Here is a 22,662-nt window from a genome sequence, read left to right on the forward strand (position 1 = left end):
AGCAGTTAGCAAAGGCCCAGCCCCAGAGGTGTGTGCCTGCTGCAGCCGGCAATAAGGGCATGCCTGGAAGCGGAGCACTGTGCACAGTTATTGCAGAGAACAGCGACCATTTGTGCAGTGGAAGATGCTGTCTGAACGTCACGAGGGAGAGTTGCTCCCCTTGGTCCCTGTGCACAGCCTGGTGGGACCCCAGACGTGGATCACTGGCCCCTCACTGCAGTCAGCCTCATTCACAGGCCTTAAAGGGCCTGGCACATGCATTCAGTTACCCAGCTGCCTGTGGCTCTCCAGCTCTAGGATGAGGGCAGGATTCATTCTCTTTGAGCTGAACAGCTCAGCTTTTCAGAGAGGCCCCACAAAGGCCCCTGATTTGCAGCGCCCCTTGGGCGCAGATTTCTTGAGTGCAAATCCAAGCCTGCCTGCTGCAGAGCCCAGCACAGGGACCAAGGGGGCAGAGCTCAGACCTGGCACAGGCTGGGATTGCCCTGTGGCCAAAGTGGCCTGGTGAGTGTGGTGCTCTGTCTCTGCCTAGTGGCCCCTAGACTACCTGAAGATTAATGAGTCTGCTACAGCCTTGGCTAAGAGCCACGTGGCTTGTAGCTCATGCAGTAGAGGATCATACACTAAACTTCAGAGGTCCCAGGTTCGATCCCGCCTGCCAACAACCGGGGTCTGTCGGCGTTGCGCTAGCAGGCCAGTGATGGCAGTGTCATGGTGACACCTGCCAGCGGGATGGAATTAGCTGGCAATGTAGTTAATTACCCATCTGCTAATATGCAAGTAACAAGCCTCTAATGTGTAATTAATCACCATTCACAATACAAAAGCCAGTCAGAGCAGGAGTGGGTGCTGCTTTGCCCTCCACGGGCACTTGGATTTGAACCCTTTGCTGGAGGGCAGCCAGTCAGAAGCAAAGCTATCCCCAGCTGCCTTCAGTTCATTTTGGGGTTCTTAGTGGCCCTCTGACCAGAGAGGTTCTTCCTGGCCCGTGTTGGCTCTGGGTTGAGTGGGAAGAGGGTCTTTTCCCCATTCCCTCCCTGCTCCTCCGCACGGGCCTGCAAGCTGCCCAGCAGGATCTCATTGATGTAGCTTAGGGTTTGGTTGTCGAAAACCATACTGAGGTGATCCACTCCAGGCACCTCCACCACATGCACTCGCTGCTTCTGCTGCTTGCCCCATCGGTTGCACAGCTTCATGCTGCGGGTGCTGACGGTGTCATCCCCGTCCCCATAGACCACGCCCACGGGGTCCTCATAGGGGAAGCGCTCGTCATAGATGTAGGTCTCCACTGTTGGGAGGCCCGTGCCGTAGAGGCAGTAGGTCTCCACACCCGGAGGAGGCAGCCCCTTCAGCAGGTCCTTGGTGTCATTCCACATGTACCAGCCATCCTCAAAGTTGACGTCGAGGAAGAAGCGCCGGTAGTCCCGGTACGTGTAGTTGTAGGATGGTGTGGAGATAAAGACATGTGATTCGGGCCAGGCTATGTTGGTTGGGAACATCCAGGGGCTTGTGGTGGCCATGCGCTGTTCCTCACGCAGCTTGATGTTTGTGACCATCGGGATGCCCTGGTTATCTCCTGCAATTCACACAGGCACTCATCAGGAACAGCAGCTCCAGCAAAATTAACAGCTGTCCCAAAGCAGTGTGCAGACTATACATACAGAGATCATTCACTGCTGAAATGCAGCCACCTCTGGGGGGCAGGAGGAGGGGCAAGGCTGCTGCTCAACAGGTGCACTGTAATTCAGGGCAGGCGGCCAAGAGGTTGGGTGTGTGGGAATGGTGAGGGATGGTGGGCCGAGGGCTGGTCAAAAAACTCTCAACAAAACATTTTTTGTCGGGAAATGTTGATTTGTTTCAATGGGGACTCTTTGCAGGAACGTATTGGCTGTGACACAGCCTTCATCAGGAGAGGACTCTGGTGCACGATGGAATGTCTGGTGGGGAGGGAGACCTACCCCAGATCAGCCAATGGGCCACGTTGTATAACTACAAGTCATCAGGCCAGACAGAGAACAAAACCACCAGGCTCTGTAGGCCATTGGGGTGAGTGTGCACCTGGGATGTAGGAGACACAGGTTCACGTCTCTGCCGTTCCAGGGGAGTGCCCTGATGCAGGGTTAGAGAGTCAGTGTCTCTGGCCCAGGGATTATTTATACAAAGTAGAAGAACATCAACAGGAGAGCCTGAGAGATCCCTGCCCCAGAATAGCCCCTTGCCTGCTGATTAGGAGGAGGGAGAGCTTAGTTCAAGTCCCCCCAAATCAGGCAGAGCAGGGTCTTGAACCTGGGTCTCCTGCATCCTAGCGGAGTGCCCTAAACACCAGGCAAGGGGCTATTCTGGGGTGGGGGGGGCTGTTTCCCAAGGAGCTGTAAGTGGAGTGAATTGGGAGGAGGGTGTGCGTGGTACGTGCAGGGAATAGCACGTAGAGCTTCAGGGGGAGTCTTTTTACTGTTCCTTTCCTACGGCAGGGATTTCCTCCCCTGCCTGCTCAGATGTGCTCGTCCCTGGCCCATAGCAAACCTTGGGCGGGCTCCCTGTCACTGGACTTGTGCTCCCTCAGGGACAGTGCGGTCAGACTCCAGGTGGTTGGCGAGCTCCCGATGGAGCCATTTGCAGCCCCCTGCCCACCCTGGGGGCTCTACAACAGATTCCCACCTCCTCACTACTCCATGAAAGGAAGGCAGGAAGTGGACAGTGGGAGCCATCACCCACCGGAGGCCAGGACGAGCATGGACTTGACGGCCCCGCCCAAGGGGGCACCGAGGGAAATGAAGCCCGCGATGAACCGGTCTTTCCAGGCCTGGGGCTGCTGCCCCAGGAAGTAGAGGATGTTGAGGTTGCCCATGCTGTGTCCGAGCAGGAAGACCCGTCTCTGGTAGGTGTCATGCATCTCCTCAATCAGTGCCTTCAGGTTCTGGAAATACTCGGGCTGCTGGTCTGGGGAGAGAGGGGCATTGTGCCGGGGCAGGGCAGCCATGGCCAGCAGGAGCAGCTCCCTAGAACCCGGCGCAATGAGAGACACAGCAACCCAGGCCTGGACCGGGGGGGCAGCAGAGGAAACGCACTGGGGAGCACTCAGACAGGCCCCCCCACTAGAGGATCACTCCCTGCAGGGTCCCCCCATTCCCGCACTATATGATCATTCCCAGCTGGTTTCCCTCCCCCCACATCTCTCACAGCAGGGCCCCCCTTCCCCTCAAGGGTGTCTCTTTCAGGCTCTCTAACCCTGCTCCCCGTCAGGCTTGCTGGCCTGGTTTCCCTCCTGGGCACGGGGCTCTCCCTGGGCGCCAAGCTGCCAGGGTGGGTGCCCTTCTGCCTCCCACCCTGTCTGTCTGGGCTGAGGCGGAAGCTGGTCCCAACCCTGCACTTACTGGGCCCAATCCTCCAGTCGTAGGGGGCAGCCCGTACTGTCTGGTCCCGCACGTAGCCATTGTTCACCAGGTTCTGCACCAGGGTGTGTAGGTAACCTAGAGAGAGACAGCACAGAGACTGGGGGGACCCCGAGAGAGACAGCATGGAGGTTGGGGGGACCCCCAGGGATACAGGGCAAGGATTGTGGGGTCCAAGGAGGTACAGGGTGGGGGTTGGGAGGCTCTAGAAACATAGGATGGGAGTTGGGGGCAGCCGAGAGAGAGAGCTGGGGGAGACAGATAGCACTTCCTGGTGCAGACATAGTGTGGGAGCTGGGGGTCCTTGGCCACGCATTGCTGTCATGATATTTATTTAAACAGTGACATGTAATATATCGTTTGGAATCTAATAACACACTGGTCATTAATACCACTGTGAAATGTGTGTCACAAAGCTGTAGGTGAAATTATGGATGCTTTCTGATCTTGCCTCTTGGAAACTGTACAAAGACAAAGCCAGCCGCAGGTATAGTGTGTCACAAGGGTTTCAATAAGGTGAAGAAAACCCTATTCTGGCTAGTCCAGATTTTGAACTCTGTACAGGTGCACCAGATGTTGGTTTAGGTGTAGAACTAATGCAGTCAAAGGAAACTAACAAAACCACCCCTGTTAGGCTATAGGAACTCGGGCAGCTTCTCTTTAGCAAGAAGTTCAGGGTCCCAACTGACCACTCCCCATTGGTTTGCTTGCCCAAAACCAAGGGATCCAATTCCAAGCTGCTATGGTGGAGCATGACACTGCAAGAATATGACACATAAAGAGAAAAGAAAACCTGGCAGCAGATACCCTGTCCTGCGTGCTTGGATGCTGGCTGTTGGTGCCAATGGCCGTGCCACACTCACATGCCATGAGGCAGGATGGGGCACTTGCTCCAAACCAGAGGGGGTCCCTTTTTCTCCTACAGGACACGCAGGAGACCAAGCAGACAGTTCTGCAGAGGATCCAGCAGAGGCAGCAGCGACGGTGAGAGCTGGGGAGGCTGGAGCGGAAAAGGCTGCTAATGGAAGAGAGACGCGTGGAGCTGGAGGCCAGGCGTCTGAGTGAGGAGGCAGAGTTGGAGCAGCGGAAGCTTGCTGACCAGGCCCAACTCAGGCAGCTCAGACAGAAGAGGAGGGGCAAGTCTCACCCGTGGGACCCAGGAGGAAGGACATAATGGCATGCCTGATCAGGGGCTAGCAGACCACCCGATGTGGGTATGATGGACCCCATCACTCTGCCTGTAGCCTGAGGCATTCTGGACACTAAAGGTTACTCTGGGATTCTGACTGGGGGAATGTGGGAAGTGATTTTTTGGTGTGTTGTTTCTGTAACAATGTGACAGGGTTGAGCCTGAGGGCTCAGGTACAAGCCTGCCACGGCCAGACTCAGTGGTCAAGGGGGCAAACCCTCACTGGGGAAACCGAGTCAGGGTTGAGTGTGTCTGTGGCAGGATCTGCTAGGAGTGGGGGACCCTGTCATATTTAGGTAAATAGCTGTGGGCTAATGCCCCACTGAGAACAGGGAAGAGTGCTGGGAGTGGTAAGACTCTGGCACAGCTGTGGGCCAGAATGCCACTGAAATCAGGGAAACTGAGGCACAACTGGACAGTTCAGTGGCCCAAAAATTGTAGGGTGCAGTGAGACACTGGCACAGCTGAGGGTAGCCGGGGGCCAGCACCCTGCTGTGAGTAAAGAAGACTCAAGATGATAAGAGACCTGGTTTCACACCTTTAGGGGTGGCAGAAACCTTTACTGGCCTGGGTGACCCAGATGGGGGAGAAGCAACCACCAGGGGGGCATGAATGCTAAGTGCAGGAAACATGACCCCCAGTCTGTGGGCTCAGGGGGACTTTGAACCAACGTCTGTGGAGTAGCCAGTGGCTAATCCTATGGGAGGGGTGACAGACTGCTCTGTGTCAGGCCTGAGACACAGTTACCTAACTCACCGTTGTCATAACCTGTACATACAACCTGGTAACACCCTGGTCCCGACACTCAGTATGTGGTGTATGTACGGGGTGTGTACGCAGAGTTATAAATGTGTGCTAGAATTATGTTCTTAACATGTGTTTGGTAAGCAGTGCATAACCCGGTCTGCCCCCGAGAAAGAAACGTGGATTTGCTCGTCTGGTGGTCAGGCAGAGACAACGAAGGCACATTTCCATGAAAGGTAAAAAAAAGCCATCAGGAGATTTCGTGGGGAAAGACCACTTGACGGGGCATGATAGGAGAGAGAAAAAGCCATTTTAGCATCCATCACGTGAGGGTCTAAGAGCCGGAGCTCTGAAATCACAGAATGTTGGATCCTTCAATCTTTGGGAGCTGAGGCGAGGTGAGAAAAGACTGTCATTTGCTGGAATTACGGTTTAGTCTCAGAAACGTATTTTTGCTTTTGATTGCTTGTAACCCTTCCTGTCTGTATCCCTTCTACTTGGTGTCACTTAACCAGGGCCGGATTAACTCTTCTGTGGGCCCAGAGCTATTAGATGTTGTGGGGCCCCTGTATACAAGTCTTTTTTCCTAATTTAAAACAAAATGATCGCAATTATGGCATCGAGGGTATTAACGCTAGACTAAACTTGCCTTTCATTAACATAAAGCTGTTCTGTGGTTACATTTCAGTCTTAAAATATGCCGAATATAGTTAAGTTAATTCAAAATAGCTTGCTTCTTACCTTAGAACAGCTGTTATATTCGTTTCATTTTGGGAGGGAGTTTGGGTGCAGGAGGGGGCTCCAGGCTGGGGCAGTGTTGGGATGCAGGAGAGGGTTAGGGGTGCAGGCTCTGGGAGGGATTCTGGTGCAGGAGGGGATTCTGACCTGGGGCAGGGAATTGGGGTGCGGAAGAGGGTGTGGGGTGCAGACTCTGACTGGGAGGCACTTACCACGGGCGGCTCCCGGCTGGTGGCGCAGTAGGGCTCAGGCAGGGTGCCTGCCTGCCATAGCCTCACTCCACTCCTGGAAGCAGCTGGCTGCTGACACGTCTCTGCACGCCCCTGTGGGAAGGGGGACAGCGCATCTCTGTGTGCTGCCCGCACCCACAAGTGCCTCCCCCGCAGCTCCCATTGGCCAGGGACCGGCCAATGGGAGTTGTGGGGATGGTGTTGGGGTGGAGGCAGCGTGCGGAGCTGCCTTTCCCCTGCCAGGGGCCACAGAATCGTGCCAGCAGCCGGCCGCTTCCGGGAGCGGCGTGGGGCCACGGCATGCAGGCAGCCTGCCGGAGCCCTGCTGCACTGGGGCCTCCCTTAGCCCAGAGCTGCAGCCCCTAAAGCCCCTGTGTTAATCCGGCCCTGCACTTAGCCCTATGGCTTTTTGTGTAATGTGCTTGTTTTTCTTTTAATATGAACTGACAGTGCTGTGATTGACTTAAGAGTGTCAGACAATCCCTAGTAAAATGAACGAGCTGCTGTTTACTGTCTCTCTAAAGGAGCAGCAAACTTAATTACTTCTCTGAGCATTCTAGGAGCGGGCTGGGCAGTGCAGGGCAGATGGGTTGGGGGAAATTCGGGACTGGCGAGGGTTGGGGGTACCTTGCAGAAATTAACTGGGTGGTGGAAGCCAGGGTGTAACCTGCTGGCTTGTCTGCTGGCTGTGGGTGTCTGGGCTGTGAGCCACACGGCAGAGCATTCAAGGCACCCACAGTTGCAGGGCAGGTGGTGACATAGCCTCTCACTGGTCAGGGTTGAACCCCAAAGCATCACAGGGGACTCTGGCCCTTCACCCAGATTGCATTCCTCCCCACTTCTGGGCTGTGGGCAAGCTCCTGCCTGGCCTGCCCAGTGTCTGAGTCCCTCTGGCCAGAGGCGTTGGCTCAGTGCATTCTGGGTGCTGTGCTCTGGGTCTCCTCACTCCCTGGGATGGTTATGCCTAGTGGCATTGTACAGCCCTCTCCTCTCAGACGCGGGTCACTGCACCATGGGCTTTGCAGAGATCTTGCATCCGCTGGCCCTCAGCTTCCCGCTGCCCGCTCCCGGCTGTGGGGTTGGGCTGTGCAAGGGTCCCAGAGCTGGGACAGACTCAGGGATAAGGGGTAATGGTCCTGGGCTTCAGAGAGCCCTGCAAAGCCAGGCCTGGGCAAATCCTGCAGCAGGCAGGGACCCTTTTCTACTGCTGGGCACCAGCAGCAGGATCAGCACCCTGGGAGCTCCCCCCAGGCCATGAGGACCCCTTGCCTTGGACACCGAAAAGGGCACCCCTCACCTGCCAGCTTGCTCTTGTCCAGGTACTCCACGGAGTAGGTCTTGCCAAAGCCGGGCACGCGGATTTGCACCCCAGGCGCATTGGACATCTTGCCGGTGCTCCGGTTATACACCACTCTGCAAGGACAGGACAGGAGATGGCAGGTGGATGGCAGATCCACCCCGCCAGGGCGCAAAGGCGAGGCCTCTGGGTGGGGACAGAAATCCAGGCAACCCCCATCCCTCATGGGAAACACCCTGCTTGGGAATTGGGGATGGGAGTTGGGAATAGGGCTTGTTTCTAGGGCCCAACGCTCGCTGGAGGGTACGTGTCAGCCCTGAATAGCCGATGAGGTGGCTGTTAAGATTTTGCATTATTCGTGGGTGTGAAGGCTAGAGGAGCACATTGTGACCAGTCTGTATATCCTGGGCCAGAGGATCTCACCTAGGGATCCCTGCATCGGTCCCAGCCCTCCCAGGTGAGCTAGAGCAGGTCAGGTGTGTTGCAAGGGGCACAGATGAGTCCTGGTCAGCTAGAGGCAGAAATCCCTGGTGACAATGCAGGAGACCTGCTGTGTGGGGTTAGGAGATGGGGAAGAGGTGCCCCATAACTTGGCATTTCCTGGCTTTTTAGGGTTTGCCGTGGCGGGAAGGGGGGACCACACTGACCCAGGCTGACCCCTCCGAGGTGAAGGTTCTGTTTTGTTTATGTAGGAGGATTTTGGGTCTGGGGGGGGGGCAGGGATGCCCTCTGGACTCCCCCTCCGGCGTGTGGGGACAAGGAGGGAGCACCCATGTCTGAGGTTGCAGGGAAGAGGGGGTTAATTGCTTGCGCGGAGAGGCCTGGTGAATCCATCTCTACTCTTCCCAACTCCAGCACAATGGAGCCTGTGCACCGGGGCCGGGGAGCCTGTCGAGTGCTGATCTCTGACCTGTGCCCGCCAGGCCAGGCCTGGCTCTCAGAGCAGAGGAGTCTGTCCAAGCTGCACAGCGTTAACAGACACTGGAGAGCCCCTGGCCCTGGAACTCAGAACGTCTCAACCCCAGGAACCTTGGCCACCTCTCCCCAGCCGAGCTGAGCTCTGTCACGTGGGCCCTCTTCTCACAGCTCCCAACCCTAGAACACAGGGGGCAGCCCTTTCCCCCGAGCGTCGTCTGCGGCCTCAGACCCGCTGCAAACACAGAGCCACGGTCTGGCGATCTCGACTCAGCGGCAGCCTCGCTTTTGCACGGCTAGCAGAGCCCTCAAGTGTACCACAGCTTAACCGATTTGAGGGAGGGGGAAGCCGTCCTCATTAAAACAGCCTGGGGAAGGTGCACTGTGGTGGGAGCCAGGAGACCGTGAGGTCAACTCTCACCTCGGTTTACATTTGCGTGTGTGTCACAGCCCTGATTCTGAGCAACACCTGGGGGTAGGTAAGAGCCAGCCTCCCTCTTGCACAAATGCGGTAACTGGGGCGATCTCTAGTTGCTCTGGGAATAGAATCCAGGTCTCTGACAGCCGACCCCAGTTGCAGACTTGTTACCATTCCGCATGCTGGCGCTAACCACTAGTCCCCACCCCCTCCCAGAGCCAGGAAGAGATCCCCGCCCAGGCCTCTATCACCGAGCTAGAGGACTGCTGTGACCCGCTAAAACATTGGCTTGTCCAGCTCTGACAGTGAAGGCAGAGAGCTACTCCAGCAAAACCTCTAAGGAATGGGAGCCATTTCCCCAAGGGCAGCTTGTGGCACCAGTCCCGTTGGAAACAAAGGGAAACAGCAGCTATCTGCTAGGGACGCCTCTTCCACTAGCTACATAGTGTCCGTCTTTACTGCAGGCATGAGCGTCTTCACAGACTCACAGATCCCAAGGCCAGAAGGGACCACTTGGGTCATCTAGTGTGACCCCCTGTAGAGCACAAAAACTGGCCCAAAATAATTCCTAGAGCAGGTCTTTTAGACAAATATAAAATCTTGATTTAAAAATTGCCAGTGATGGAGAATCCACCACGCCCCTTGCTAAATTGTTCCAACGGTTAATTACCCTCACTGTCAAAAATTGGCACCTTATTTCCAGTCTGAATTTGTCTGGCTTCAACTTCCAGCCATCGGATTGTGTTAGACCTTTCTCTGCTACATTGCAAAGCCCATGGTTAAATCGTTGTTCCCCACGTAGATACTTACAGGCTGTAACCTTCTCTTTGTTAAGCTAAATAGATTGAGCTCTTTGAGTCTATCACAACAAGGCAGGGTTTCTTATTTTTTTAATCATTCTCATGGCTCTTCTTGGACCCCTCTCCAACTGATCACCATCCTTCCTGAATTGTGGCCACCAGAACTGGACACAGGATCTCAGCAGTGGTCGTACCAGTTCCAAATACAGAGGGAAAATAACCTCTGCTCACACTCAGAATTCCCTTGTTCATGCATCCCAGGATTGCATTAGCTGTTTTGACCACAGCGTCGCAGTGGGAGCTCATGTTCAGCTGATCATCTACCACAACTCCCAAATCTTTCTCAGAGTCCCTGCTTCTCAGGATAGAGTTCCCCATCCAGAATGTGTGGCCTACATTCTTTGGTCCTAGATATATACATTTATATTTAGCCACATTAAAACATAGTGTTTGTTTGCGTTTTAATATGGCTAAGTTTACTTGTTTACTAAGAGAGTCAGATCGCTCTGACTCAGTGACCTGTCTCAGTCATTATTTACCACTTCCCTGATTTTTGGGTCACCTGCAAACTTGATCAGTGATGATTTTATGTTTTCTTCCAGGCCACTGATAACATTTTAAATAGCGTAGATCCAAGAGCCGATCCCTGTAGGACCCCACTGGAAACATACCTCCTCAATGACAATTCCACATTTACAGTTACATTTGGAGACCTATCAGTTAGCCAGTTTTTAATCCACGTAATGTGGGCCATGTTAATTTTACATCATTCTAGTTTTTAAATCTTCAATCCTATTTGGTAGCTTTGGTTCCTGTGATGGGGTATATAGACCCCACACTGGGCAGCACAGCATTAATGAGCTCGAGTGGCCCCATCCCATCACACCTGTTGGAGGGAGGAGCTTAAAAAGGCCAAATCCAGCACAGCTGATGGGAGAGCAGATCTTTGGTCCTCTGCCCTTGGAGCAAGGCCGGAGCGCCTCAGCTGGCCACTGTCCTACAACTCCTCCCTGAAGGAAAGGAGAGCACAATGCTGATCCACTTTTGATGAGCCTATTCTTCCGTATTAGCCTGTGAGCCCCGTTGGGGCCACAGATTTCCAGAAGGAGCTGAAGAGAGAGCCTTGCCCCCCTTGGGGCAGCTCATGTCTGTCCACGTCTTTTGTCTTTGTTGACAGCCCCAGACTGCACCAGTGTGGTGGAACACCCTCACAGCGCTGGGCAGAGGCTGGAAGAGTGTGAAGCCTGGCCTAGAGCGTGCCTCGGGGAAGGAATGCAGAGACAGACGCTTTGCAAGGAATGGGAGTAAGGGCAAATAGTGACTAAGATAGGAAAAGCACCGACTGATATTGCTTAATTACGACCTAACTTCCTTAGATGTGCAGTGAAGGAATGTTGGTGGTAAGTTTTAGTGGCATGGAAACTGACCGAAAACAAACCAGCCATTTGGGAACTAGAGGGCTATGGGAAAAGGGTCAGATATAGAACATTTCTTAAAAGGCCCATTAAAACAAGGTAATGGGTTCACTTGCAGATCTCCAGGAAGTGCACCTCGCTCCCAGGTGGTGTGGTGGAAGCTGGTGAAGAGGCAGTGTATTCTCCATGCAAATTGAGAGTTCGAATCTCTTCTGCATGGGAACAACAGGACCCTGCTTACATCCCCTGTGCCCTCAGTCCTCCCGACCCTGCACTGGATGCAGATGGGAGGACACAGAATTGGGGCCTAAAATGGTGTATTGGAAACTCTGTTAAAATTATAAACTATCACTTTACATTCTCAGGGGTTTGCCCCAGCCTGCTTGCAGGCTAGGGGGCACTGTAGGGAAGTGTGTGATCGGGGTCTTCAGCAGCCAGACTGCAAAGAGCTGACTTAGAGCAATTTGGGCCTCTGCTTGAGGGAGCAGCCTGCTTTGTCTCTCTCTGGTTTCGGTGCATTAGGGTTCTGGAGGCTAAGAAATAAAGCCGTCTCTAACTTCAGTTTGTATGCTGTGAACATAACACCTACGGAGGTTAAGAAACAATTCAATGACTTAGGCTAATCAGAGATCAGTGGCCTGCCTTTGCAAGATTTATATTTATAGGAGTCCCAAGCGAAGCCCTTGGGAGCTGTCACGGGCCAGGAACTTTCCTTAATTCCACTTCCATTTTCCTAGTGCTCGTTTCTAGGCCTCGCCACACCCCGTCTCACTTTACAGACCGTCTCCCTGCTCTTTGGGTATTCGCAGACCCTCACCATGTCCCTCTGAGGAGCCCCCAGTCCCAGCCAAGTGGCCGCACTTTGCCCTTCTCCAGAGCCCATCCCTCCCGGCTGTGAACCTCCTCTGCTTCCCTCTCCATCGCTCCCACCTGGGGATGGCTTTCTGGGATGGAGGTGCCCAGAAGGGGATGCAGCATTTCAGGTATGGCTTCACCAGGGTCCTACAGAGGGATGGGGCAGAGCTGCTGCTCTTTGGGGTGCTGTGTCTCACTGTGGCCCTCCCAGCTCCCTTGTCCCTCCCGGCTGCAGGGCTTTTACCCCAAGCACTAGCTGAGTCCTCCGGGGACTCTCCGGATTCCCACCTCTCACCCAGTGCAGCAGAGCTCTTTATTTGCACTTCGACCCCCTTCCATGCTGCTCCCTGCATTCGTGGGGCTCAGTCCCCAGGGCAAGGAGCCTGCGCAGCTTCTGGGCCAAGCAGGCTGCCATGGCCAGGGCTCCTGCCCTGGGGCTCTGAGCAGGTGTCACGGATCCGTACTCACAGGACAATCCCAGGAGAATCCTGTCTTGGCTGAGGTAGCTGAGAGTTCGAGGAGGCCCTGGCTGCTGTGTCCCCCCGCAGCCCTGACTAGCTGCATCTCAGACCCCCTGGATGGACCTGGCCTGATGCGGCTGCGAGCATAGAGGGAGGGCAACATTCAATGGCGAGGTGGAAGGCGCTGGGTGGGTGGGCAGTTGAAGGGCTCCCCTTGTCCCCAGCTGGCCCAGTACCAGCGAGCTAGGGCTCGCAGGGACTCTCCAAGGGGAGCTCCGCGGTGGGGTCGGGCAGGAACCTGGTGTTGTCGATCCAGCAGGCGACGCCAAGCGGCAGGAACATGTGCAGGTTGATCCAGAGGGTGAAGTAGTCCTCAGTTTTGCGGTGGCACATCCAGTTCACCACTTTCGGCTTGTCCAGCTTGGCCTCCAGCTGGTTCCCCAGGCATGCGGGCACTGCGGGCACCAGAGACAGAGAGGAAGCAGTCAGTCAGACCCCAGCGCCCAGCACGACAGGTCCTGGGCTCTGCTGCTTGAGGTCTGTCCACCGCAGCCCTATGGCCGGCAGGCCCCGGGGTGCTCCAAGGGTGGCTCAGGAAGCACGGGCAGTGCCAGGAGGGCTGCACCTGCCAGAACCCATCTCTGCTGCCTAGTGTCACCATGGGGCTCCCTCAGGCTAGGGCTCCCCTAGGCGGGTGGGGACTGCATGGTTCCAGGCAGGGACGTGTTCAGACCGGGACACCTGTAGGGGGCAGGGACCACATGGGTGCCAGGCAGCGATGCGCTCAGGCTGGGGCTCCCCCCGCATGGGCACGGCTGCACAGGAGTTGCACCAATGTAGCTGCCCCCCTGCAGCTCCTCAGTGTAGACACGCAGCACTGGTATAATAGTGAGTGACTTACATGGGTGCAGCTCACCCTGGTTTGAAACCCGAGGTGGGTGTCTCTCTGGGCACGGGTGCAGACCAAAGGCTCTTGCTGCGCTGTGGTGGCCTGCTCCCCCTGGCAGCACTTGGGTGTCACTTGGAGCCTCTCCCGGATGAACCCCAAAATCACTTGACAGGCCAAGCATCCCTGGGTCCCCTAAAACACTGGGGGAGGGGCGGGACTAGTCAATCGTTATGGGGACTTCAGAAAAGCCAGTGGCGCAAAGCTGGCAGCAAGAGTGTGACCGGTCAGTGGAGCTGGGGTGCCTGCCAGGGCTAATCGACTCCTCCCCAGTTCAGCCTGGCAGGAGGAAAGCAGCCCAGGGCTGGTGAAGCGGGGGGCCCTTAGGTGGGGACGGAGGGCTGTTGGCAGAGCTGGGTGGCTGCAGTTGGGGCTGAAGGGCACCAGGAGAGCTGTGGGTGGGCGATCGATCTGTGTGCTACGCCACCAGACCACCCGGCCTCTAGCTATGCGGTCTGGCCTTCGTGAGCCCCAGGCTCGCCGGGACACAATGTCACACAAGATCATTAGATAATTATTAAGGGAATTTGTAACTGGGACTCCAAAGGTTATCACGGAGCTCAAGGGCGGCGGGCTGGGCAGAGCTCCTGCCAGCAGCCTGATGGGGGCGTGGGCTGGCAACCCGAGGATCAGTGTCTGGAGATACAGACAAGACTGAAGACTCAGGTCCGGAGTTGGGTCCGCAGCGCTCCCGGCCTGTTCAGAGACTCCGCGCTGAGTCTCACTGATGGCATGGACTGTCCTAGGACACCAACTCATCCAGGGGGGCTTAGGGTCCTGGGACACCAGGGCTGTCTCCCCACAGGGCCAAGGAGAGACCAACCCAGGCACACGAGGGGACGAGGCAGGAGGCCGCTCTGTCTACAGTGAGAATCCAGCACGGCAGCCATGGTCTCTGTTACAGTGTCACGACTGGGACGAGGGCAGTCAGACCTATTGGTCGGAGCAGGGGTCAGGTACCGGAGGTCAGAGTCTGAGGTGATTCAGAGCACGAACTGAGAGCCAGGGAGCAGGAGGGTTACCAGGAGATCAGGCACCAGGTGCAATCGAATAGCAAAGTCGAGGACAAACCAGGGCCAGAAGCCAGCGCCCAGGGTCTGGAGTGCAGGCAGGCAGCCTGGACTACTCAGTCAGCTCCCCGTCATGGCTTCCTGGTTTATATACTGGTATCGGCCAACCAGGGGACTGTGAGGGGCTGCCACTCCAGTCCCACTGGGTGGTACTTCCCATTGAGCCCAGCCTCACAGCGTCCTCCTGTGATCACCGTACCTAAGCCTCCCATGGCAATGTGGAAGTGTCAGAAACCCAGAACCTCTTTGGGCCTCAGTTCTAGCCCCCCGGGGTCCAGCAATTGAACTCCAAGCCAGGCCCTGCTGATGCTCCAGGGAGCAGGGAGGTTCCATGAGTGAAGCCCAGCCTGTGGGGAAGTGTACCTGTAAAGGCTCTGGCCAGAGCCAGCTGGAGTGTGCAGAGGCACGGGTTATGCAGTGCTGGGCAGCTAGTGCTCAGACGCTGCCTGTAGCAGAGCTCCGACAAGCACTGCATGATCACTGCACCCCGTGTGGTACCAGCAATAACACAAACCGAGCAGAGACCCTGAGGAGAAGAATGGAGCAGGCCAAAGCCCCACCAGAGCTGAAACAGCTGGAGAAGGTTTAAACCGAGCTTGGCTCTATCTGCGGGCAATGGGCCCCAGCAAAGCAGAAGGTAGCCTTATTTCCGACAGCAGCCGGTTCTGAAGCACGGTTTGCTCAGGCGGGGGAGGCTAACTATGACACCGTAGCACAGAAAGGTGAGGCGTGGTGCCCTCCAAGTCAAAATGAAACCTAAGGGAGATGTTTTTAAACACAGAGAACAAAAAGAAAGTGAATCCAAGAGAAGTTGGTGGCTGAGCTAAGACTGAAGAGCCAGTCTTGCCATTTGGGGGGGCTAATTGAGCACCTGATAAGAAACCAGGTCATGATAGGGACCTGTGACAAAAGACTGTCCAATCTCAGATGCAACATGGACTGTGCTTGCTACACCTATGGCTCAGGCTGAGACCCTGCAGAAAGTAATGAAGGCTGTTTCCAATTGAAGTGGTTTGTCACTACTAGATCCTGTTTAGAGGCACCAGGATGGTGATTCCTAAGGTGTTATAGAAAACTATGCTAAAAAGGATACATGAAGATCATTTAGGGATTGACAACCCTAGGAGAAGGGCCAGAGATGTTTTACACAAGCCTCAAATGAACAGTGACATTGAGGAACCTGTCAAGGCTTGTTGCATATACCAAAAATACAAGCTAAGTCAAGCCAAAGAGCCTATGTTGTGGCATAGGAAAAACTGGACGCCTGGAGCATGGCAGGAAATGTGTACGTTGGCTGGAAAAAACTTGGCACTTGTCCTAGACGATGATTGTCACTTCCCTAAAACAGCCTTACAAGAAGATATTACAGGGAAGCAGGTGATTGTGCATATCAGATTTATTTTTGCTAGACATGGTATATTTGACATGCTAATGCCTGACAACAGGCTGTGGTTTAGTGGGCATGAATTTTAGCAGTCTGCAGTGAGGTACAGGTTTAGATGTGTAACCGCTAGTCCCCACAGTCTCTGATCCAGGGGTTTAGATGGAAGATGGTGTCAGAACTGTAAAGTGCCGAGTGAAAAAGGCTGCAGAGTCAGACTCTGACCCATATGTTAAATTATGGCAAGGCACCAAGGAAGCATGGGCTGTCACCCGCTGACATTTTATCCAACTGAAAGCAGAGTGCCCACTCTGTTAGAAACTGACGTCAGAGTCACTGGGGACTTGCAGATGTAGAAAGAGACGCATAAGGCAAAATAAAAAACTCAGCATGATTTTGGGTCACAAGAGCTACCAGCACTTCATGAAAACGATTCCGTGCTTCTCTATGAAGGGGAACACAGATTGCAAACAGCTGTGGGGTCCCAAGAGGTTGCCCTGCGGTCATGTCAGGTTGTCACCGCAGACGGACACATACGATGGTGTGTGGACAGGAGGCAGCGACTCCTGCCTAGCAGTTAGGGCCCAAGGTGGCACACCCAATGGCTCATCTCTGGTGGCAGCCCCGCCTACTAGATACTGCTCTCAAGGGCAGAGTTGCCTAATGGGTACAGTTCTCAGCAGCAACCCCACCTAGTGGGTTCAGTCCATGGGCAGCAGCTCCACCTGTGGGTGCAGTACTCAGGTGGGGTAGGGGCACCTGGGCCATCCCACTCCACCGGGTTCTGACCCAGGGCCCTGGGAGGCTGTTGCTCACCCATGGTGCCTTGCATCAGCCTCAAGTCTGCTTCCCTGAGTCACTTCCTACCTAGCCCCGACTGAGCTGTCCGGCTGCCTTTTAAACCTTGCCTCCAACCAGAGCATGCTCAGCAGGGGAGGAGAAGCAGGGCCTCCTAAGCCCAGAGTTGCTCCTTACTCCCCTCCTGTCCAGTGAGGGGTTAATACACTATGTCACACCTCCCTCCCTCAGAATCAGTGCCGGGGCACGGTCCTGTGGTTCTTGTGCCCACAATCTCTTGAGAAAAAATCTGCATTTTCATGATCCTAACCTACCCGGGGAAGGCTTTCAAAGCTGTACGGCTGCCAGGAGAGGTACCACCGCATAATCCTGGGGTTGGTGTCTTTTATGGTGTTCATCCATTGTAGCAACACATGGTCGTCACTAGCCGAAAGGCATTCATTCCCCCCCAAGTAGCACCTCAGAGCATCCATGGCCCATTTTTTTTTCATAGGTTCATAGATCTTTAGGCCAGAAGGGACCATTATGATCATCTAGTCCGACCTCCTGCACAACGCAGGCCACAGAATCTCACCCACCCACTCCTGTGATAAACCTCTCACCTATGTCTGCGCTATTGAAGTCCTCAAATCGTGGTTTAAAGACTTCAAGGAGCAGAGAATCCTCCAGCCAGTGACCCGTGCCCCATGCTACAGAGGAAGGCGAAAACCTCCAGGGCCTCTTCCAATCTGCCCTGGAGGAAAATTCCTTCCTGACCCCAAATATGGCAATCAGCTAAACCCTGAGCATATGGGCAAGATTCACCAGCCAGATACCACAGAAAATTCTTTCCTGGGTAACTCAGATCCCACCCCATCTAATATCCCATCACAGGCCATTGGGCCTATTTACCATGAATATTTAATTACCAAAACCATGTTATCCCATCATACCATCTCCTCCATAAACTTATCGAGTTTAATCTTAAAGCCAGATAGATCTTTTTCCCCCACTGCTTCCCTTGGAAGGCTATTCCAAAACTTCACTCCTCTGATGGTTAGAAACCTTCATCTAATTTCAAGTCTAAACTTCCTGGTGGCCAGTTTATATCCGTTTGCTCTTGTGTCCACATTGGTACTGTGCTTAAATAATTCCTCTCCCTCTCCGGTATTTATCCCTCTGATATATTTCACTGCTAGGGCCTCCTTCTCAATGACCGAGTTGGTGGTTTCTCGTGGGAACAACTTCTTGCTGAGGTACACTCCGGGTGTTTTTCCCCGTCAGTGTTTTGGGGTAGCACTGTGCCTAGGCCCACCTCGGAGGCCTCTGTGTGGAGTGTCAACTTCTTGGTGAAGTCAGGGTGGATGAGCATGGGTTCTCAACTCAGCTACTCCTTTAGCTCCTGGGAAGTCCTCTCGCAGGTCACCAGCTATGGAGCCTTCCTTGGGCTGATGTTCTTTGCCAGGTCTGTCAAGGGCACTGCGATGGTGGCGAAGTTGGGTATGAAGTGTTGGTAGTACCCCACAAGGCCAAGGAAGTAGCATACCTGGTGTTTTGTCATGCGGGGTGGCACATTTCGCCAGAGCCTGCACTTTGTCAGTGAGTGGTCTCAACCGCCCCTCTCCTAGTCGGTAGCCCAAGTAGGTCACCTCTTGCCGGGCCAGCCAGCATTTGGTCAGGCTGGCTGTGAGCCTGCCTCCTGAAGGGCTTGTAATATGACTGATACGTGCCTCAGATGGTCTTCCCAGCTCTGCCTGGAGACGATAATGTCGTCAATGCATGCCATGACACATGACCTGTGTGGGGCAGCCTTTTCCCCCCGCTTGGACAGTGTGACTGGGCACTCACCTTCCAAGCCCCTCCTTGTAGCCTGGGGTGGTGCCGCAGCATGCTGCCTCAGTTTCCTGTCTCAGCTGTCTCCTCAAATGCTCCAACCAGGCCACAGCATTTAAAAATAGTTTCCTTCTGGAGCTGGATCTAGTTTATTTAGTCCTCACACAATTAGCCCTTCTAGGCCCTTCAACGGCCAGCTCCATGGTTCAGATAGTTCCCTCTCCTTGAGCCTGGAGCTCCGAGCCCTGTGTCCCTGAGCTGGGTCACAGTTCAGCCTCTCTCCCTCCCTGAGCTGGGAGTCCCCCACCCCCATCCCGGAGCTGAGTTTCAATCTCAACACTCCCTTTTCTCCCCGCAGGAGCCAAGCTTGCGCCCTGCAGCACTCACCTGCAGCTGCAGCTTTCCAGGCTTCGATCCAGCATGGCACTCCCAGCCCCCATCCCTCCAGTGTTACCAGCTGCCTCTCCAACTGCCTCTCCCGTATAGCCCCAGGCCTGACCTGAGTTCATCACAGGGCCAAAGTTATTTCCCCACCTGGGGAGGTGAGCTGGCCTTGTCGCTGGTGGGGCCGAGGCCATGTCCCCTGGTGGGGAGGCAGAGAGATGCAGCGACTCGGGGCCTGCCCTGCCCTAGTGAGTCACTGGTACTGGCTGGGCAGAAGCACACTACTGGCCTTGAACAGCTGCCCCTCTCCCCCGCCAATCGTGTGCAGTGCATTCGGGATTCTGAGACTGCGGGCAGACTTGCTCAGAGGCTGCACGCCATCCACACACCTCCCACATGCTGTCCATATGCCATCCACACGCCACTGGCATGTTGCCCAGACATGTCCTACACGGCCTTCACATGCCACCCAGGCACCTCCCAAACGCCTCCCACTCACCTCTCATATGCTTCCAACACGCCTCCCACATACTGCTCACCCAGGAGCTCAGAATGGTGTTTTCTCGCATGTCAGTACATGTCAAATACACAGAACATGCCACCCACATGCCAGCCCTTCAGGGGAGATGGCAGCGTCCCAGGGGTGGCCTTTCAGACACACATGACCACAGACTGAGGGCTTTCTTCCCACACCCTGACTGCAGAGCCAGGCGGTTCTAGGATGTATCAGGCGAGGCATTTCCAGGAGAGATAGGGAAGTATTAATGCCCTTGTAGAAGGCGCTGGTAAGACCTCATCTGGACTAGTGTGGGCTGGACTGGTCACCTGTGTTCAAGAAAGATGAATTCAAGCTGGAACAGGTGCAGAGAAGAACTATTAGGATGATCAGGGGAATGCTGGGCCTGTCTTATGAGAGGAGACTGGAAGAGCTCGCCTAGCCTAGCCAAAGGAGTGCTGAGAGGGGCTGGTTTGAAGCTGGAGCTTTGTGAGTGGGGCTGCCTGTGAATGATATGGCGGGGCTGCCTGTGATAGCAGGGACTAGATTCAGTGACCCAGCAGGTCTCTTCCAGTCGGATGTTCTCCCCACTCCAGCTCAAGCTGGTCTCTGCACTGGGACGTCACTCATCAAACACAGCCTCTCCCAGCTGTGCATGGGGTCAGACAAACAGGGCAGAGTCCAGCAGCCGTGTGAGAACAAACAGCACAGCAGCTTCCACAAAAAATGCCAGCCCAGCCGGGTGATGTGACCGGGCAGGCCTGTCTGGCTGCCTTCCCTTGTGGAGCGTGTGAATGCTCCTTCCAAGCTAGGGGGTGGGCGAGGCTTTGGCTAGGAGGGTAAGTGCCACACATGTAGGGCAGAGTAGGGAGGTGACGTTACCTCTGTATATGCCACCGGTGGGACCATTACTGGATTCTGTGTCCAGTGGTTGTCCACACTTCAAAAAGGATGTTGAAAAACTGGCACGGGTTCAGAGCATAGCCACAAGAATGATCTGAGGTTCGAAAAACCTGCCTGACGGTAACAGAGTATTTCAAGTATTTCAATCTATCTAACAGAAGGTTAAGAGGTGATTTGACCATGGTCTGTAAGTACCCACGTGGGAAGGCGATTTCTGATCACAGGGGGCTCTTTGAACAAATTCCACTGGCTGGAAACTGAAACTAGACATATTCAGACTGGAAATAAGGTATAATTAACCACAGGCCCATGGCACTAACAGAGCCCCCAGGGGACAGATGGGATAACATGCTCTCAGTGGCTGCAGGACCTCTTTCCATTTGTTCAGCTGCCGGCCCCTTTGCTAGGTCCAGGCCAACTCTTCTGTCACCAAGTGCTGCCCTACACAGCTCCTTTCACTTAGCCCCCAGCTCCAGCATGTCACACCAGTGGAGGAAGCAATAGGGCAGACCCAAATTGCCACCACGCTGCCATTCAGACTGAATGTGCCAAATCTATGTGCTCGGCTGTGCTGTCTTTAATCACTGTAACTTCAAACCACTAGAACACAGAGCCAGGACTGGAACCCAGGGGTCCGGAGCCCCAACACTCTGCTGTGGGACAGGGACAGTGCTTTCTATCAAATAACTGTGTAACCCACTGGCAAACTGCGGGACCAGACCCCCTCGGCTCCACCTGAAGTGTACCCCTTTAGTTCACATGCGAGAACTGTGTGGGGGTGCGGCACAGGGAGCGGCTCACAGACAGGGACAGTCAGCGGGCGAGAGGGACAGGCGGGGGGACAGCACAGGGAGCAGCTCAGGGACAGTCAGGGAGTGCAGTGCAATGCAGTGTGGGGATTGGCTCAGGAAGAGGGACAGGCAGGGGGCGCAGTGCAGGGAGCGACTCAGAGACAGGCAGGGGGGCTGTACAGGGAGCGTCTCAGGAAGTGGGGTAGGCAGGGGGCGTGGCGCAGGGAGTGACTCAGAGACAGGCCAGGGGTGCGGTATGGGGAACAGCTCAGGAAGTGGGACAGGCAGGGGGCGCGGCACAGGGAGCGGCTCAGAGACAGGCAGGGGGCGCTGTGCAGGGAGTGGCTCACGGAGAGGGACAGGCAGGGGGCGCGGCACGGGGAGTGACCCAGGGACAGGCAGGGGGCGCTGTGCAGGGAGTGGCTCACGGAGAGGGACAGGCAGGGGGCGCGGCATGGGGAGTGACCCAGGGACAGGCAGGGGGCGCTGTGCAGGGAGTGGCTCACGGAGAGGGACAGGCAGGGGGCGCGGCACGGGGAGCGACCCAGGGACAGGCAGGGGGCGCTGTGCAGGGAGTGGCTCACGGAGAGGGACAGGCAGGGGGCGCGGCATGGGGAGTGACCCAGGGACAGGCAGGGGGCGCTGTGCAGGGAGTGGCTCACGGAGAGGGACAGGCAGGGGGCGCGGCACGGGGAGCGGCTCAGAGACAGGCAGGGGGCGCTGTGCAGGGAGTGGTTCACGGAGAGGGACAGGCAGGGGGCGCGGCACGGGGAGTGACCCAGGGACAGGCAGGGGGCGCTGTGCAGGGAGTGGCTCACGGAGAGGGACAGGCAGGGGGCGCGGCACGGGGAGCGGCTCAGAGACAGGCAGGGGGCGCTGTGCAGGGAGTGGTTCACGGAGAGGGACAGGCAGGGGGCGCGGCACGGGGAGCGACCCAGGGACAGGCAGGGGGCGCTGTGCAGGGAGTGGCTCACGGAGAGGGACAGGCGGGGGCCGCGGCTGAGGAAGAGGGACTGATGAATAACCGTGAACAGCAGGAGAGAAAGAGAAGCAACAAGGAAGGCCCCGCACCAGCTCTCCAGTCCCCAGGCTGGTCCCAGGGCAGAGCCCTGCCTGATCTGTGATGGCAGCACCTGGCAGCGAAAGAAGCAATCCTTCCAAAGGATTGTCCTGAGCTGGCCAGGCCAGGCTCCTTGGCCTGCTCCGTCTCCCCCAAAGCTCTCCGAGCGCTGGCTGCAGGCTGCCCCCCCCCACAAGCAGAGCCCCCAGGGAGTGTCTCCATGCTGCCGTGCGGGGGTGACCTTACCGAGTACCACGGGCGGGGTGCTGTTGGAGGGTGCTGCTTCTGGTGTGGCGCTGGGGGGGAAGAGCACGTTGAAGAGCCAGAACTGGGCCGTGGGCTGCGGGAGCCGCAGCAGCACCAGCCCGAGCAGCAGAGCCCTGTAGCCTGCACGCCCCATGGCAGGTCCAGCCTTCTGCGCCTCCGAGCAAACACCCTTTTATGTCATCAGAGCACCGGGTCGGGCCAGGAGACGCGGGGGGGAGGGGAGAGCCGCAGGGGGACGGCTGGGCGGGGGAGGGAGAGCCGAGGGCAGTGACTGTGTGCACACACCGTCCCCAGTCTCCC

General features: G+C 55.9%; 1 protein-coding gene across 2 annotated transcripts; it reads right to left on the reverse strand.

Annotated features, from left to right (window-relative positions):
* Positions 1 to 777: 777 nt before the first annotated feature.
* On the reverse strand, positions 778 to 22,538 carry LCAT (lecithin-cholesterol acyltransferase). 2 transcript variants are annotated; one of them, XM_073307276.2, is made up of 6 exons: positions 22,342 to 22,538; positions 12,753 to 12,909; positions 7,591 to 7,706; positions 3,375 to 3,470; positions 2,716 to 2,940; positions 778 to 1,576 (listed from the first exon to the last, which is right to left on the reverse strand). In XM_073307276.2, exons 1-6 carry the CDS (start codon positions 22,493 to 22,495, stop codon positions 933 to 935), a joined length of 1,392 nt encoding a protein of 463 aa, XP_073163377.1. In that variant the 5' UTR covers positions 22,496 to 22,538; the 3' UTR covers positions 778 to 932. The 2 variants fall into 2 exon arrangements, with proteins under 2 accessions (XP_073163377.1, XP_073163376.2); XM_073307275.2 differs by lacking the exon at positions 22,342 to 22,538 and adding an exon at positions 13,356 to 13,674.
* Between the last annotated feature and the right edge of the window lie 124 nt (positions 22,539 to 22,662).

This window comes from Lepidochelys kempii, chromosome 12 (genome assembly GCF_965140285.1).
Source record: "Lepidochelys kempii isolate rLepKem1 chromosome 12, rLepKem1.hap1, whole genome shotgun sequence".
In the NCBI taxonomy this organism is placed as follows: domain Eukaryota; kingdom Metazoa; phylum Chordata; order Testudines; family Cheloniidae; genus Lepidochelys; species Lepidochelys kempii.

Coding starts and splice junctions, on each gene's coding strand:
- LCAT (XM_073307275.2), bottom strand. CDS start 13,524: ATGCTTGGCCTGTCAAGTGATTTTGGGGTTCATCCGGGAGAGGCTCCA. Junction 2,941..3,374: donor CGACTGGAGGATTGGGCCCA/GTAAGTGCAGGG, acceptor CTCTCTCCCCAG/ACCAGCAGCCCGAGTATTTC. Junction 1,577..2,715: donor CATGCTCGTCCTGGCCTCCG/GTGGGTGATGGC, acceptor TGTGAATTGCAG/GAGATAACCAGGGCATCCCG.